An 18,078-nucleotide genomic window follows, 5' to 3' on the forward strand; every position below is an offset into this window, starting at 1 on the left:
TACTCAGATATTACAGCACTAAGTCTGAAGCATTAATAATAATTAAATTTCCATTTGTTTTGAACCAGCTAAGAAAATAACTTTTTCAGTGAGAAGTTAGAAGGAGTTTTTATAGCATTATTTTAATAAATGAGTTTTTGAAATAATTCTAGCAAAAGTTGGGCTGTTTTTCTTCACCTTGCCAATATTTTTTTTTCCAGTTTCTGCTAGGTTGCTAATATTCAGATTATTAATTTCAAAGAACTAGCTGTGCATGCAGCTATGATAAGTCGTCCTCATTTTTTATGATTTTAAGGGGTGAATTGTACATCTTTAACATTAAACTAAATGCCTTCCATTCAGAAGCTCCTTAAAAAAATATTAAACTAACCAATGAAATAATTATACACACACACATGTTTTTATATGGCATGTTTTTGAGAAATGTCATGTTATCTGTTTTCCTGAGTATGGAGAATATGGGTTCTTTTATTAGGCTAAATGCTCAGTGTAATGCACAGTTCAGCTCACATGTGTTGTTCCCATTTTTCTAGAACCTGGTTTGCTTAGGATTGGCTGAAAGCTAAACAAATTTTAGCGAGGGAGCCATGAGAAACAAAACTTAGAAATCCAAAATGTTTTCATGGCTTCTGTAAACTCTAAAGCTTAAACCTCTCATTACCTTAATTCAGAAACTTTTGATACTGTGAGAACAGTAGGAGAGACTAGCCAGGTTAAAAGACCTCTTGGTGAAGGTAGATTCTAAGACATGATTAGCCCAGGTCTGTGAGACCCATTTCCACCAGCCTTACAAACCAAAGAAGCAGCCCTGTTTTTTATAGACTCTACCTTCTGACTCTTCTTCACACTGCAGTTAAACTGAAAACTTAAGCTGAACAAAGTACCTAGGCTGGATTTTCTAGAAGTATTTGGGGGACTTTCTGAGTGGTGGGCTCTGAGCTACACTAACTCATTCACTGTCGTCCATTCTGTTGGTGTGTTCAAACCCAGTTTATTCCATTTCCACAAGGGGCAATTCTCAACTCCTCCTAAATTTTAGATGTCTATTAAAAATTCCATACTCCATCCTAGTCAGATGCCAGCTAATTGTTTAACAACCTATAGTCTGGTTTACCCAGTCCCAGGTGGTTAGTATAACCCATTCCACTAATTTTTACCATTTCATAGAAATGCCTTTGCAGTTTTTATTTATTGCCTTGGAGTTGTATTGATGCTTACACTCATTGATGCTTATGAATAATGATGATGCTGATTTCCTACTTCATACTCCTCTAACATTGTGTTTTTAACCTATCTCCGCACTTTTCATTTTGGTTTTCTTTGCTACAGGCTATTAAGTCAAATGTTTTTATGCCAGTTGTTGGGACCCCACCTCCCACCCCCAATAAACTAGGAGTGTTCCTAGCACAGCACTTTTCACCTAGTGGGCACTCGATAGATCTGATTTAACGTGGCTTGTGTCTTGAGGAAGTTGTTAGCTCCAGGATCCGCAGAATTAGACTTCTCTAGAATTGAGATCTCATTATTACGCAAAGCTAGTCAAGTGGCAGGTAGTGGAGAGGTACATCCTTCTCTAGTTTGCCACCTTGGTTTTTTTTTTTTTCAGTTGTTAAGTCATTGTTTCTATAAGTTGTCTGTTAAAAGTATGACCCCCTCTCCTCTGAAAGGGGATAGAGAGTTTAGCAAAGATTTGGCAGATTTAGGTAGAAGTAGCCTCCCGCCATTGAGACTATGTAAGTCAAGTAGTAAAACTTTCCCTCCAAAGAACGCCATCTGAAGTAGAATGTGTGAGCTGGTAGCATTTTTTGGAATGGTGAGATATTTCCCAGCTATGTGCTTATGGACTTTATGTTAGTGATACTTCTCATACTAAGGTACTGTATGAATCTTGGGAAATTAGTTATTCCGCAAATATGCACATTTCAATGCTTTGCTGTTCTAATTATTATATTTATTAATTTGGAATTTGGCACATACAAGTTGTTTTAATATCGATTCATATGATATTTTCAGTTTATTTTGAAAAGGATACATTCATCCTAATTCCATTCAAGCATTTTTTTCCTATTGAAAGGTACTTCTCTTTAAGACATGAGGTATTATCATTTCTATGTAAACAAAGCAAGATGCCACACTTCTTTGTTTAATAAGGAGCTATCAGGGTATCACTCTAAGGAATTTATAAAGAAGAATCTATGTAAATAAAAACTAACCCTGAGGACTGTATAATCTAGACAGAACTTGAAATAATAATCGTCCTACTTGAGCAGAACAAGTATTAGCCAGGCAGAGAAAAAAGAAATTCAAGCTGACAGCTCATCCGTGTATGCTGAAGTGCACCAGCTGCTTATTGTAGGGCAGAAGGCAGTGTGATGGTAACGCTCATGCACTTCACATTGGGGTGGCATTGAGAAAATCCCCATTCCGGGCACCAGGGTTAGAACCAAAGCAGACAACTGTGCATTTCGCATACAGGAGAAAGAAGATAGCAAGCAAGCTCTTTTTTCCTAAAAGTTTGTTAGAGAAACTGTGCTACATATAATCCAGCTGTGTACTCTCGGTAATTAAGGAAAACAAATGCTCTCTGCAAACTCATTACAGATTTAAAGTTTTTAAAGTTTTCATCAGGTTTCCACAGAAACAAAGAGTTTGGAACAATAGTCGAGAATGCACAAACCATCGAGTAAGTGGACTTTAATTGTTCCTGTTTAGAAAATTATTCAGATAACCAGCCACATCAAAGACTATTAAACTTTTTAATTGCTCAGGTAGAAAGATGGAGAATGTCATCATTATCTGTCATAAGAATCTGCATTAGATAATGCTACTTGAATTTTGAGCTAGAATAACATACTCAAGGATGCTAACTGAAGTGCCATTTAGTACTCAAAAGTAATCATATACTTTAATTATTCGTAGGGCAGAAATGCATGAATTCACAATAATTATGGTTTCAAAAAATGTCGTGCTGTGGTCTACATACATAGGAGGATCAGCTAATGCAAAACAAAAGCATAAAAATTTGCAACTGCCATAGACGTCATGAGTATGCAACTTAGTTGTATGTTAGTGCAGTTAAAAGAGTGGAGAAATGTGCTTTTGCTGTGTTTTGCAAAGTTCTTGTAAGATTTAGTACAATGCCTCATATTTGTTAAACACTCAATACATATAATTGATTTTGAAGAAGACTTGGTGATGGTGTATTCATTTATTCACCAATTATGTTTTATGCAAGACTCTGTTGCCTGGTCTGTGCTAGGTCCTAGGGACATTGAAGAGAATAGGTTAGTACTGACCCTTGTGGAACTTCCAGTTTCTCTCTCTTTTGAAAAATACAGAAAGATCTTAAAAAATGAAGATCATTATAGGGCTGTGCTCTAACCAACTGAGCTGACCGGCCAGCCCGAAAAAATGCAGAACATTAAACATACCTCCAACTCTATTGCTCAGACCATTTAGAGATAACAATAAACATTAAGAAATATATTTACTTGTGCCTTTTTCCTACATGTATATTTTGAGCAAAGCGATATCTTAATACAATTATAATTTTGCACTACACTTTTTCCACTTAGTTTTTTATCATAAGCATGTTTCCATATTGTAAAATATTTTTCATGGACATCATTATTTGTTAGCAACATATTATCCTATTATATCAATGTGCCTTAATTTATTGAGCCATTCTTTTGTTGTTTATATATTAATGTTTTTTTGTTTACATAGTTATAAATATCCTTATGTATAGCCTTTGGTAGCATTTCTGATCACTTCTTCCTGATTGATTTGTAGTAGTGGAATGACTGGGTCAAGTTTATGACTTTTTTTAGGGCTCTTAATACAATCTAACAAATTGTTTTTGGGAGCAATTGAACTAATTTACTCTTCCAGCAGCAATAGATGCCTCATTATACACTTGCTAGCATTGAATAGCATAATTTATTTTTCTTTACAAAATTGCTGTATGAAAAATGGTATATCATTCTTACTTTTTCTTTGGTTACTACTGAACTTGATTATATTTTTCATTTGTTTGATAGCCCCTTACACTTTTTACATATTTTTTGTTCCAGGAATTTGTCTATTCAAATTCCATATCCATTTCTCTGTTGGAATGCTCTTACAATTTTAATTTTATTGTAGTCAGTCCTTGTCTTGTCTCACTCAATTCTTTTTTCATGTCAACTGCTCTATCCCTATGGCACTCTGCTTTTATTAGATTGGTCCATGTCTTCACTGGCCTGAACTTGATCACACGGCCACACCTAAATCCAAGAGAGGCTGAGAACAGAGTCATGCGTAATACATAATGATAAATAAATGAATACACCATCACTAAGTCTTCTTTGAAATCAATTATAAATATTGAATGTTTAATAAATATGAGGCATTGTTTTAAATTTTACAAGAACTTTGCAAAACACAGAGAAAACACATTTCTCCACTCTTTTGACTGCACAAACATACAGCTAAATTGTATGCACGTGATATCTATGGCAGTTGCAAATATTTATACTTTTGTTTTGCATTCGTCTATCTATGTGCCTAGGAAGAAGAGGAAAACATGGAAATTGGTGATCACTAGCAATCTTCATTTTAAAATGAGGTGGGCTGAGCTTGCTTTTGGCAGCCTTACTGGGTTAGTGAGACAAAAGTCAGAGACTAGGACCAGCCAGTGATGGGGACCTACTTAACTGTCCCCCCACTTTGCATGGAGCGTGGAAGGATTGCACCTAGGAATAAGTGTGAACCAGAAGTAAATTGGCCCTCTCATGGATTTTAGCCAAACTTTATATGAGCTGAGTATTCAGAAAATGTCAAGCCTTGAACTTGAATTTTTTCTACAAGTATTTTTTCCCCCCAAAGATCCAGTGTATACAAAGATAACAAAACATATGAAGAGAAAAATCACTGTGAATGAGAACAAGCCAAGTTTAGCCAAACTTTATATGAGCTGAGTATTCAGAAAATGTCAAGCCTTGAACTTGAATTTTTCTACAAGTATTTTTTCCCCCCAAAGATCCAGTGTATACAAAGATAACAAAACATATGAAGAGAAAAATCACTGTGAATGAGAACAAGCCAAAATAACAGACAATAAAATTAGGAACTCTAGATATTAGAGCTATGAAAAGCCAACTAGACTTGGAAACTTTGGAAGGGATCTAGAGACCATAAAAAGAGACATTTCAAATTCGAAAAAGAATCAGTAGACATTCAAGAACCGTAAAGTGCAAAAACCAAAATTAAGGAACCAGTGGATAAGTTTAAGAGCAGATAAAACACAGCTGAGGAAAAACATAATGGACTGGAATATAAGTCAGAGAAAACCACCCAAAATGCATCATGGAGAAGTTAATAAATAAGTGAAAAAAGAAATGAAGAATATGAAGTTTAACCTAGGTTTATTTAGGGTAGCATTATAACCATTTTAACCTCTACTTAAAAATTAAAAAAGCATTATTGTTTTTGCTCTGAAAGGAACAAAAATTCACTGGGGGGAAAAATAAAAAATTTATAGCAAAGAAACAAAACTCATCTTTTATTTCACCACCCAACGATAACCATTGTTAACTTTTAGTCTATATCTTTCTAGACTTTTTGTTATGTACATATTAGGATATAAAACAAAGGCTTCCTTAGGAAGGTGAAATTTGGGCCAACTAGGAAAGAGTGTGATTTTTTTGTGTTTCAATTATTTTGGACATAAACAGGTATAAAAGAAGGGATTGGCCTGCTGCTCAGGCTGAGTTGTATTTTATTCATACATTCACTCACTAATTCATTCCATAATATTAAGCACTTTCTGTGCCATGTACTGGATTAGGGGCTGTTCATTATGTGGGCTGGGGCTTTTTCCCCATATGAGGTGTTAATGGTGCTACCAAAGACACAGTAGGGAAAGGATCTGAGGCAGAAGCTATTTTTGTTATCTACATATGACTTCATGGAAAGCTCGCATGCCAGGGCAGATATCTCGGTGGACTAGAGACAGTAGGAAGGACCAGAGGGAGCACTTCTTTTACCTCTTGAGTAGAAAGTCAAAGGTGGACTGGAGTCAGCTCAACCATTCACTTATTTAGGCTGCATGGCCTTATGATCTGAGGAAAAGCTTATCTAACAGTTAATAAAATAATGCTTACTATTTATTAAGTGTTGTATGTCAAGTAATCTACTATGCATATATCATTTCATTTACTTCTCACAAGAACTCTGTAAATTAACTAACTTTTATTGAGGTAATCTACTATGCATATATCATTTCATTTACTTCTCACAAGAACTCTGTAAATTAACTAACATTTATTCACAAGAACTCTGTAAATTAACTAACTTTTATTGAGTACTTATGATGTGACAGCCATTGCTGTAAGATTTTACATGCAGTTCTCATTGAATCCTCAGAATTAACCTATAAGTCCTATTATGATCCCCCTTTACAGATGAGGAAACTAGAGTTCAGAGAGACTTGCTCAGTGTCACATTCCTGAAAGTGACAGAGCCAACCATTTAAAAGCCTCTACCATATTTTTGCCCATGACCATATAACTTTTTCAATTAGTAAAAGATAGTGTTTCTAATCAATAAGAATCCCCAAATCTCACCAATTCAGGCCTGAAGGTTTAAGTGTAACTTCTTGGACACTTCAACATCACAGCCAGTATAAGAAGACATACTCTTTAAATACTTACTTAAAAAAACTTTATGTTTTAAATTAATCTTAATCTTATTGGAGCTGATTTCTTTTGGGAAAAGACTTCCTTTTTTGATTAATGTATTTCATTCTTCTTTCTTATGTTTTTGAAGAAGAAAGTAATATTGCTGTCTCCCTGTGGCCTAAATTGGAATTTCTTTGGTGACCAATACCTCTCCTTGTTTTAATGACTATTTTTTTATTGTGGTAAAATAATACATAACATAAAATTTACCATTTTAACCATTGTTAAGTGTACAGTTCAGTGGCATTAACTATATCCACATTGTTGCGCAGCTATCACCACTATCTCTAGAACTTTTTTTATCATCCCAAACTATATGTATTAAACCGTAATTCCACATTTTCCCAGTGACTATTGTTTTTAAAGGTGATAGATACTGTAACTTAAGCTTTGTTTCTTTACATGAACAAGTGCATAATTGTTTTAGGGATATGAGGGAAAGGGATATTTGCTAATATAATGTCAAATGCAGAACCTCCTGACAAAGGTATATAATTTGTAAAATAGCTGAGTGGGCAATATTCTGATTTTTCAGTTGCCCTAGGCACTTCAGTGCACTTCTGATAATGATTTTCCTTGGGCACGTAGTTATACTGATAGAAATCACATCCGTGCGTAAATAGTGAGCTTAATTATAGGCAACTACTTATCTAATATGAGATTTTACATTTTTTTCCATATACTTTCTGGTTTACAAATGATGAAACACTAAATTCTAACTGATCTCAAAAAAGTGGTATATTCTCAGAGCATGAGAGTCTTATTTATGTGAGTTATGCTTTTACAAAAAGACACTGTTTTGCCTTCCCCTCTCCCTTTGGGGAATTGTTTTCATTACATGGTGATTCCATAGCTTCATCTGGTCCCTGCTGTGACTTTGAGGACAGGCAAATGCTCAAAGGCTCATTTAGGGTTTTGGATGCAGTTGGTGGTGGAGCAAAATGAACTGATTCTTATCGAGAAGACATTTCTTTACATCCTCAACTCATTTGTACTGAGTCAGATTATTTGAGCTCAAAATAATAAAAATGAAAGTAGCCAAAATGGTTTGAATGCTAATGTATGCCCCAGGCACGGCACTACATGCTTTATGTGTATTAGTTTTTTAATTCTGTGAGATAGGAATCAAACTACCATTTTACAGATGGGAAAACTAAAGAACAGAAAGATTATTTAACCTGCCAAAACAGACTGAGGATTCAAACAAACCAGGTGGCCTAGAGCCTTTGATCCTAGCTTCTCTGTTAACATGTGATCCTCATCCATATCAGATGTGACAGAGGGTTCCCTTGGAAGAAAGGGTTGAACTCCAAGACCCTCACACACTGGAACCCCTCCATGAGTGAGGTGAGTGGCTCGTCTCAGTTAAGGTAGGCACTGGGTCTGGAGATAGCCAGGGAAGGAGAGCAGGAAAGGCAGGGGTCACTTCCTTCTGGCCCCCATTTGTTATCTGGTTGGTGAAAGGAGATGGAAGGAAGGGATACTCTAAGCACATTTCCAAAGGAGTCTGGCCATTCTTTGTGCTCTTTCTCTCTGGTTTTGTGCCTCTTTGCCAAGTTCCCATCATTGCTGCATCCTCCTTAGAACTGCTCTTTCTGAGGGAACCACTTCTTCAGAACTCAGGTTGCACCTCTCCACAGCTGCAAGAGAATGCCTCTTTCCTGAGGATAGCTGATTTCAGCTGGTTGTTAGGGTAGTGGTCTGCTTAAATGAGTGGACACTAAGGTGAGAATGACTTTCCTCCTCACAGTTCCCTAATTCTCCCAGGAACATGGCCATATCAACATTTCTGGAAGAAGTAGTTTTCATGCAAAGGACCCCCCAAATGAGAGAGACACTTCTGGACAGGGAGGAGTACTGATGAATTCTGTCCAAAATTGAGGAGGTGGAGCTGTGTATGTCCTAGGAGTTGGTCATGTTGATCCAGGAGCTTTCAGTGGGATCTCAGAGTAGCTCCTGGGCCACTCAGTCTCTGGTCTTCTCCCCACTCTGCCAGGTACAGAAACACTCTTCCGACCTTTGCTGCTCCCAGAGTACAGTCAGCCACACACAACTTCAAATGAGGAGAAGTAACATTTCCTGGGAATGCTCTTAACCTCAGAGAATGTGTTTGCAGATAGTTTCCATAATGTTCATGAGTTAAATTCCTGTTTCAGGAACAAGCACTTTATTTATTTATTTATTTTTGTTTTATTTTTCATTTATTTTAATTTAATTAATTTATTTTTATTTTTTTGTGTGACCGGTAAGGGGATTGGAATCCTTGGCTTGGTGTCATCCGCACCGCACTCCGCCAGTGAGCGCACTGGCCATCCCTATATAGGATCCGAACCCACGGCCTCGGCGCTCCCAGTGCCGCTGCATTCTCCCAAGTGAGCCACAGGGTCGGCCCAGGAACAAGCACTGGCGCACTGGCCATCCCTATATAGGATCCGAACCCGCGGCCTCGGCGCTCCCAGTGCCGCTGCATTCTCCCAAGTGAGCCACAGGGTCGGCCCAGGAACAAGCACTTTATACCTCTGTAGGTGGCACTTTTGTGAATAATTTTGTGGACCTTAGTCCTGCACCCTCCTGGTATCAAGAGGAGCATGCTGCTCCAAGTTATTCTTCAAGTCTCTGTCTACTCTGCTCATTCAAGCCCTCATGTATTTCCTACAGAAGTTAGCAATGTTGCACTCGAATAATTATACCTCAAATTAATCTAAAACTAATTTCTGATGGTTTTTATATGGAAGCATGGTCTTTATTTCAAAATCGTAACATAATATTCAGCATGCCATAATAAAATAGCTCCACTGAACAATAGTGACAGTTTGCAGTTGAGTCATGGGAAGGATTTATAAGGACATGTTTAAAGTTATATAAATAAAAATATGGAAGATCAGATTTAGGACAGGGGCCTGAGAGGTACCCACTGAGGCTGTGGCTAAAGATATTCTGTCACTCCCCACCACTCTCTTGTGTTCTTTCTTGCCCCGTTTCACATCACTCTTAAGGCAACACAGTGTATGCTGTCTGCGTCACTCACCTGCTCAGAAAACACTGCCCCATTTGGTCAAGTTGCCCTAAAGCTACCACCTAGATCACACCATGGCAGGTTTTCAAATTAAACTAATTCAAAACTGACCAGAATTGGTTTATTTTAATATTCTTTATTTCATTTTAATTATAGCCACTTGGAGCCAGTGACTATTTGGAATTATCAAAGAATTTTGATACAATATTTATACGAAACATTCCACAATTTACGCTGGCAAAGAGGACTCAAGCACGAAGATTCATAACTCTCATCGATAACTTTTATGCTTTCAAGGTAAGGATGTAGTACATTTCTCAAAACTGAACATTTTGGACTGTGTAGCCAGATTGCCTGGGTGATATCCTGGCTCTACCACTTGCTTTACCTCTCTGTGCCTCAGTTTTCTCATCTGTGAATTGGGGATAATAATAGTATTTATTTCAGAGGGTTGTTGGAGGACTAAAAAGGCTAATCCGTATAAAGCATTTAAAATAACATTTGGTGCAAGCTGAATGCTGTAGAAGTACTATTAGTAGTAGCAGCAGTAGTAGTGTAGAAAAATTCTTATCACAAGATACTCTGTTATATTAGTGACTCCATCATTCTGACAGATAGACCATGTGCTTTATCTATCATGCTGTACCAACACGATGCCTTGCCTAGACTGAGTGCTCAATAAATATTTGTTGCATTAATACATGATTGGACTGATAGGATAATAAATGAACAAATGAATAACTAAAGGACCCCCCTCAATATTGGAGCTGTCTTTCCCTATGACTCAGAAATCCCAGTAACTAGCATTATACCATCTTATTGTTTGGTATGACCCAGAAACCTCATTAACTAGCATTATACCATCTTGTTGTTTGGTTTTTTTAATCCATGTGTTTTAGCATAAATTGCAGAGCCATTCATGAAAGGCAGTATATCCCAGTGGTTAAGGAGTGGACCCTAGGGCCAGGTTGTCTATCCTGAACACTGGCTTAACTTTTCTCAGCCTTAATTGCCTTCTCTAGAAAAAGGGTATAATAATGGTACTTATAGTATTGCTGTGAAGATTAAATGCCTGTGTAAAGCACTAAACATTGTCTGACATATAACAAGGTCTCAATAAAGGTGAGCCATTATTAATAGTATATATCTGTAAATATATATTTCTAGTAAAAGTATAAGTAAAATTTCTAATTAGAGTTAATTTAAGTATTGTTTTGCTATTAGATACCTTTTTTTCTCCCCATTCCTTGTACAAAATTAGAGTGATTCTAAAATTGAAGGGACTTTGGAGGAAGGAGGTAAGTAACAGAATCTTCTGGGAGAGAGAGGTGAGATTTAATGTTTCATTTATTTATTCATTCAACAACCTTTATCATGATGAGCGTAGTGCTAAGTGCTTGAAATTCAATGGCAAATGAAGCCAGACATGGACCTGCCTTCGTGGAGCTTATACACGTGTAGGAGAAGCATGAACCAAATGTCCACAGAACTAAATGTAAAATCACCATGTGGGATGACCTTTTGGACAGAGAGAGAGGCATATGGTGCTGTGAGGGTCTAAGGGTGGGTGCTCTGATCCATTGAGTGGGTGAGGGAGGGAATAGAGAAGTCCTCTGAGGACCATCTTGGCTACTTAAAAGCCAGATTCCAGAGCCCACCCCATCCCAACCCCAGCAAATGAGGACCAGACATGGGACCTGGAATACACATGCTCATGTGCTCCTCAGGTGCTTCTTACCAAATGCTAAGAAGAATCAGGGTTGAACTCCACACTCAGGGTAAAAGGAGATAATAAGGTTGAGGAGTTTGCAACAAAGGCCCTGGGATGGGCCGAGCAGGAAAGGTGCAAGTGTGGCTCTGGTGCAGCAGCCCTGCCTTGGTGTGCGGCATCAAAACTGGCTGCTTGTGCCCAGGAACCAACACAAGTGAGCAAGGAGGCAGGAGAGGCAGGAGGCTGAGGATGCAGAGCTGGGTGATAAAGGCCCATGAGTTGTGACTGTTTGCCTTCTTCAGAGACTCTGTTCTGCGGTAATTATGGGGCTCCAGAAGGAAGAGTGTGAACCTGGAGGCGGCACTCTGTTTTTACAGGGCTACGGGCTTTTCAAGAAGACGGTGGTAGGTGGTTCTTAGAGTGGAGGATCGAGAAACTCATTATTTTTGTATTTCAGCTGGGAATGCCTTAAAGAAAGCTTAAGGCCTCCATCTCTCAGTGTTACCCCCTAATCCTACCTCAACCTCACCTTTTCACTTCTTAATTAAAGGGAAGAAAGATTAGTACAATAATACTTATTTTTGTATTTCAGCTGGGAATGCCTTAAAGAAAGCTTAAGGCCTCCATCTCTCAGTGTCACCCCCTAATCCTACCTCAACCTCACCTTTTCACTTCTTAATTAAAGGGAAGAAAGATTAGTACAATAATACGATGTACCCAAACCACTCTCCTAACATTTGCTTTAACTACATCACACATTTAGAGATTTTACTCTTTTTTAAACTGTAGTCAAAATTATCTTATTTCAGAAATTGGGAGCATTAAACAGACATTATTTTAGAATGTATTCATTGAGATTTGTGAAATAAGGGTATACTCATCTAAATAATGGGGAAAAAGTGTCAATGTGATTAAGAGAATTTATAGAAGTGTAAATGTGATTAAAATAATTTTTATTATGGCTACATTTGGATATGGAAAAGTTAGTATCAAATGTCAACACATTATTTTAAAGTATTAGTATGTTTATTTAAATAATGTTTTTAAAAGGATAGTTGCGAACCTAAAAACAAGTTCAGGACTCTTTAAACATCAAGAAGAGTATTTTGTATTTAAACTAGTGGACATAAAATGTACAAAATATATAAAAGCTGTTTCCAATATATGATCACATATGCACACTCAGATACTTATGTAATCAAGAGACATTAATGTAAAGCTAGGTCTTTTTGAAGATTGTCTGGCAGGATGCTGATATAAGTGTAGGTTCTGGAAGCTCAGGATATAATACAGTAGCATGCACTGAACCTAGCAATCAGCCATGCAGCAAAGTGGTAACCTCTTTACTGTGCATCTGGGGAGCATCTTTGATACACACAGAGACCAACTCCAAACAGCAAGGTTTAAATGTCATCATGGGAGTGTAATTGTCTTTGTTTGTGCTGTTATAACAAAATACCACAAACTGGGCTATTTATAAATAATAGAAAGTTATTTCTCACAGTTCTGTAGGCCGGGAAGTCTGAGATCCAGGGGCCAGCAGGTTTGGCTGTTTGGTGAGGGCTGCTCTCTGCTTCAAGATGGTGCCTTGTTGTTGTGTCCTCCATAGTGGCAAATGCTGTGTCCTCACATAGCAGAACAGATGGAAGGCAAAAGGACGAACTCCCTCTGTCAGGCCCTTTTTTAAGGCCACCTAATTCCATTCACGAGGACACAGCCCTCTTGACTCAGTCACCTCCTCAAGGCCACACCTCTTAATACTTTTGCATTAGGAATTAAGTTTGAATGTGAATTCTGGAGGGGACAAAAATATTTAAATCACAGCAGTAATGGAAAGAGCACTGGACTTAGAACTGGAAGATCTGGGCCGACTTCATGAGGTGAGACCTCTCCAGGCCTGAAGTTTCCCGAAATATTTAAATCACAGCAGTAATGGAAAGAGCACTGGACTTAGAACTGGAAGATCTGGGCCAACTTCATGAGGTGAGACCTCTCCAGGCCTGAAGTTTCCCAATAAAACCTTGCTCCCTGCTTTACAGGGTAGTATAAGCCGTGTGGAATTGTTTTGAAAAGTACTATGCAGTTTTAAAATATCACTTTAAAGAAACAAACTATTAGAAAAAAGTTTGAACATTTAAAAAGCGAAGGTCCAAGCTCCCTGATGTAAGAAACAGATTTTTATTTTGTGAGAGATTTTACCTTCAACTTGTGAAATGTAAAGTGTAACCATTTACTCATCTTCTCTATTTCAGGTGCGCATAATTTGTTCTGCGTCGACTCCTATATCAAGCTTATTTTTGCATCAACATCATGACAGTGAGTTGGAGCAAAGCAGAATACTGATGGATGATTTGGGGCTGAGCCAGGTAGGCGATATTAACATAATCTCTTTTTATTATAAAACAGCTTAATTGTTTTTGGTTTGATACATGGCTACATTTTGAAGAAAGAATGCAGTATATAGTTAACCATTGATTTGCTGCTTTTTTATAAAGCTAGTATAGCAGACTTACCATTCTCGTATCACTAAATATAATTACAGTCTTAATGTGGAAGGACCTTAGTGATGATGTAGTTCAGTGCTTCATTTTGTGTGACAAAAATGAAATCCAGACACTAATGGGCCTGCAGTCACATTGCTGAATAATAGCAGGCTAGAGCTGGATGCCAGGGCACCTGTGTCTGGTTCTGGGCTTGTTCTGCTACACCAGGCTGCCTTTTCTGGATATCCTTCTTCATGATTTCTGGATTTGTAGAGTGCATGATACAGTATCAAAGTGTGTGGGCTGGCTAGTCCAGGACCATGGGGTACCTCAGCAAGGTCCTCGGCTTAAAGAGAAATCCATGATTCCTCTCCCAACCTCCATTCAGCAAACATTTATGGAGCACCTGTGGGTGTCAGGCTCTGGAGACACTCTGTAAGGAACAAACTGATACCGGCCCAGTTCTCTTGGAGTTTCAAGTCTGGTGATTCACAAGCAGAAGTGGCTTTACATTTCCTTCTGTGAGAACATTACAAGGTATATTTCTCAACTATTGACAATTGAAATATTAGTCAAAATTTTTTAAACTATCAACATTCACCCCAAGAATGAGGAGAACCCCATTCTTCCAACCCCAGAGGCAAAAGGCCATTTCAAATGAGGAAACAGTTCCTTATTGACCTGAGTAGAAATTATGTGTTCTCAGGAGTTTGGGAGAATGAGGCTGATGGTAATCCTTTAAAAAGCAAACTTTCAAAATATGATTGCTTAAACCTGTGTGTATGTCTTTGTTCAGGCTGTTATAGCAAAATATCATAAACTGGGTGGCTTATAAACAACAGAAATTTATTTCTCACAGTTCTGGAGACTGAGAAGTTCAAGATCAATGCAACAGATTTGGTGTCTGGTAAAGGCTCACTTCCTGGTTCATAGACCACTAACTTTCCAATATAAACCTCATATGGTGGCAGGAGGTGAGGGATCTCTCTGGGGCCTCTTTTATAAGGACAGTAATCCCAATCCTTAGAGTAGGGCTACTGAATAAGGAAATTCAAATATTATCTGACACCTAGTATATAGTATAAAATTAATTTACACACACATATTATGAACTGTATTATCTATGCTAGAGAATTTAAAAATAACTTATTGATACTATAACTGCAGTATAGCAAGAAAAGTCTTAAAAAATCTCAATTTTGGTCTGCAGGTTATTGTTACACTCCATTTTAATCTAAAATTGCTGTCAAAGATGTAGTGGATTAGTAAGTTAAAGACTTACCATTTTTATAGGTCTACTTTTTCCTACTTATTTGGCCTTACTTCTGCACCACAAAAGTAAAATCATCACTCCTGAAGATTAATGTAGAACCAGGCATCTGAGCTTCACATTAAACCATCTGAATGAACTGGATATAACAACACGCAGTAAATGCAGGATGTCTGGATGTCTCCAGGCTTTGGCTGTGTGGTGATCGCACATTAAAAACACATCTTTTATAAGAGGGGAAAACAAAAAACACCCTACATTTGAGTTGAAAACAAAGAAAGCTTTCTGATCTTTTTATTAACTAAAGGGAATAACATGTTAGAATATGGATTTATATGTGTGATTTTTTTTTCTGGGGGTGGGGGCTATGAATTATAATAAACCTCCCTGGCCTTCAGGTTTTCTCATGACAGGAAGAGTATGTTTGTTACTCTGAGATCAAGCTTGGCAGGCAGGACCTGATCTCAAGTAGTCACAGGGCTGCCAGAAAAAACTTGAGGATTACAACACCATCGGATGAAGAAAGAGCAATTGTCAAATTCCAACCACCAGGCAGGTCTGCAGGCAGATCAGCCAGTGCGAGGGCAGGTACCAGGAATGGGGAGCGGTGAGAGAGGACAGGGGTGGAGTCGTAGACACACCCAGCGGCACACTGGACCCTGCTCCTCTGAGGCCGGCCAGGACCCAGGTGGACAGCAGGCCTCTTCCCACCGTTCATGTGCATTTGCTGTCGCCTCCCTGGCCTTCAGGTTTTCTCATGACAGGAAGAGTATGTTTGTTACTCTGAGATCAAGCTTGGCAGGCAGGACCTGATCTCAAGTAGTCACAGGGCTGCCAGAAAAAACTTGAGGATTACAACACCATCGGATGAAGAAAGAGCAATTGTCAAATTCCAACCACCAGGCAGGTCTGCAGGCAGATCAGCCAGTGCGAGGGCAGGTACCAGGAATGGGGAGCGGTGAGAGAGGACAGGGGTGGAGTCGTAGACACACCCAGCGGCACACTGGACCCTGCTCCTCTGAGGCCGGCCAGGACCCAGGTGAACAGCAGGCCTCTTCCCACCGTTCATGTGCATTTGCTGTCATTGCAGAGTGTCACTCCCACCCTTGCTGCTGATTCTGTGGTGAGATGGGCCTAATAGGGACTAGGAAGGAGCACTTAACAAGCCTATATGAAATCAAATCTGGCTTGTTCTTGATTGAGCTCATTTATTCATTTAAGTAAAAACTGATTTTGCTAACTGTTGTCACAAAGGAGATCTTGGTTGTCTGAATCCCTCCTCAAAAAAGAAAAAATATGAAGTCCACAAAGTCTTATGAAATCACACATTTTTGGGGAGTGGGCATAGGTGAGTTAGTACAAGAAATGATTATAACTGTCAACATAAGTAAGTTCTTTGAACTGATTTATGAATTAATAATTCATCCAGATTAGTCTAATTTGGACATTAACCTATATAAGTCAGGCAGATAGATGGATGGGTACCCAAGCATAGAGAAAAATTTAAATCAAGACTTCTGAAAATTAAATGTGGCTTAAAAATATTTTTATTGAAGTGAAACACAGTAACTTCCAAAGAGGTTAAGTAACAGGAAGAAAGGATGGGAATAACCACTATATGCCAGATTTAATGCCAGACATTTACATTATCTCACTTTAAAAAAATAGTCCTAGAATGTTAATATAATCATCCCTGTTTACAGATAAGGAAATTGAGGTTTGGAAAAGTGAAGTAGCTCCACGTGAGATTCAGTTTACAACCACAAAACTCATGTACTGTGTTTGATACCACCGGGCCTCCTACTCTCACTATAAAAAGCAGATCATTTTAAATACTGAAGATGAATTTACAACAGAAGCATTTCTTTGGACTCAATAAATATAAATGTTTAACTTTAAATCTTAGCTTTTTGCTTTTCACATTTTTTTGGCAATTATTCTGTACCTTAATAAAAAGACAGTGTGGATGGATAGACAGACAGATGCACAGCATGATTGACAGAGGAACTGTCCCTGAGTGTGTGGGTGTATGTAGAACAATCCCCCACTCAAGTTATGTTGTAAAAGTTCATTTGAGGTCAGGTATTTGGAATAAAATTTCATTTTTCCATAGAAACAATAATATGATGTTAGATCCCTGGTTTAATGCACAGAAGCCTATGTAAATCTCAGTGTAGCTGCTCTATAATTTTGGTATTAGGAAACTTAACCAACTTTTAAAATGTTTCTGTAAGGGCCGGCCCGTGGCTCACTTGGGAGAGCGTGGTGCTGACAACACCAAGTCAAGGGTTAAGATCCCCTTACCGGTCATCTTTAAAAAAAAAAAAAATGTTTCTGTAGGGTAGAACCGTAGTTCAGGCTCCACCTGAGTAGCTGAAGCACGTGCTCACTTCTGTCCCCTCCGACCCCCAGTGTCCTTCCCCAGCTCCCTGGGCCTGACAGGATAGGCCACAAGGAAAGGCTTTCTGAGCTGGGAGTGGGGTTTATACAGAGAGCAGGGTTTAAAGGCTTTGCTTGGGGTTGTAGGTATCAGGAGGGGAGAGGAAGGAGCTCCATCGTGGCTAGAAATGGTCCATCTTATCCTGATCTCCTCTCCTCAAAGTCTGTTTCATAAAACAGCATGCAAGGAAAAGAAACAAATGTCTTAATATCTATCACCAGGAAACATTATGGTAGCTCTACTGAAAGAAAAGTAATGCCAAAATGAAACATGAAAGAGAACCTCTAGATTGGAAAGCAGCATTTCAGTTCATGTGTATTTCTTCTGTGTCCTGTCCTTATTACATTGTCAGCATTCCACTCTTCCACTCCTCCCTGGGGTTGCCTAAAATTTCTCAGAGCAAATGCTCTTTTTTTTTTTTGAATGCTTTGGATGTATA

The 18,078-nt window shown here is 38.3% G+C and overlaps 1 protein-coding gene across 1 annotated transcript in view; it reads left to right on the forward strand.

Annotated features, from left to right (window-relative positions):
- Positions 1 to 14,459, forward strand: part of LOC103597244 (lactation elevated protein 1-like) — a gene marked incomplete at its 5' end in the record, with an annotated part of 50,439 nt that extends 35,980 nt beyond the window's left edge. Inside the window, 3 exons of the mRNA XM_008581065.1 lie at positions 9,892 to 10,032; positions 13,699 to 13,812; positions 14,318 to 14,459. Of these exons, the coding sequence (XP_008579287.1) occupies positions 9,892 to 10,032; positions 13,699 to 13,812; positions 14,318 to 14,368 (306 nt within the window). The remainder of the gene's footprint in view (positions 1 to 9,891; positions 10,033 to 13,698; positions 13,813 to 14,317) is intronic.
- Between the last annotated feature and the right edge of the window lie 3,619 nt (positions 14,460 to 18,078).

Source organism: Galeopterus variegatus, unplaced genomic scaffold, assembly GCF_000696425.1.
Source record: "Galeopterus variegatus unplaced genomic scaffold, G_variegatus-3.0.2 Scaffold2247, whole genome shotgun sequence".
NCBI lineage: Eukaryota > Metazoa > Chordata > Mammalia > Dermoptera > Cynocephalidae > Galeopterus > Galeopterus variegatus.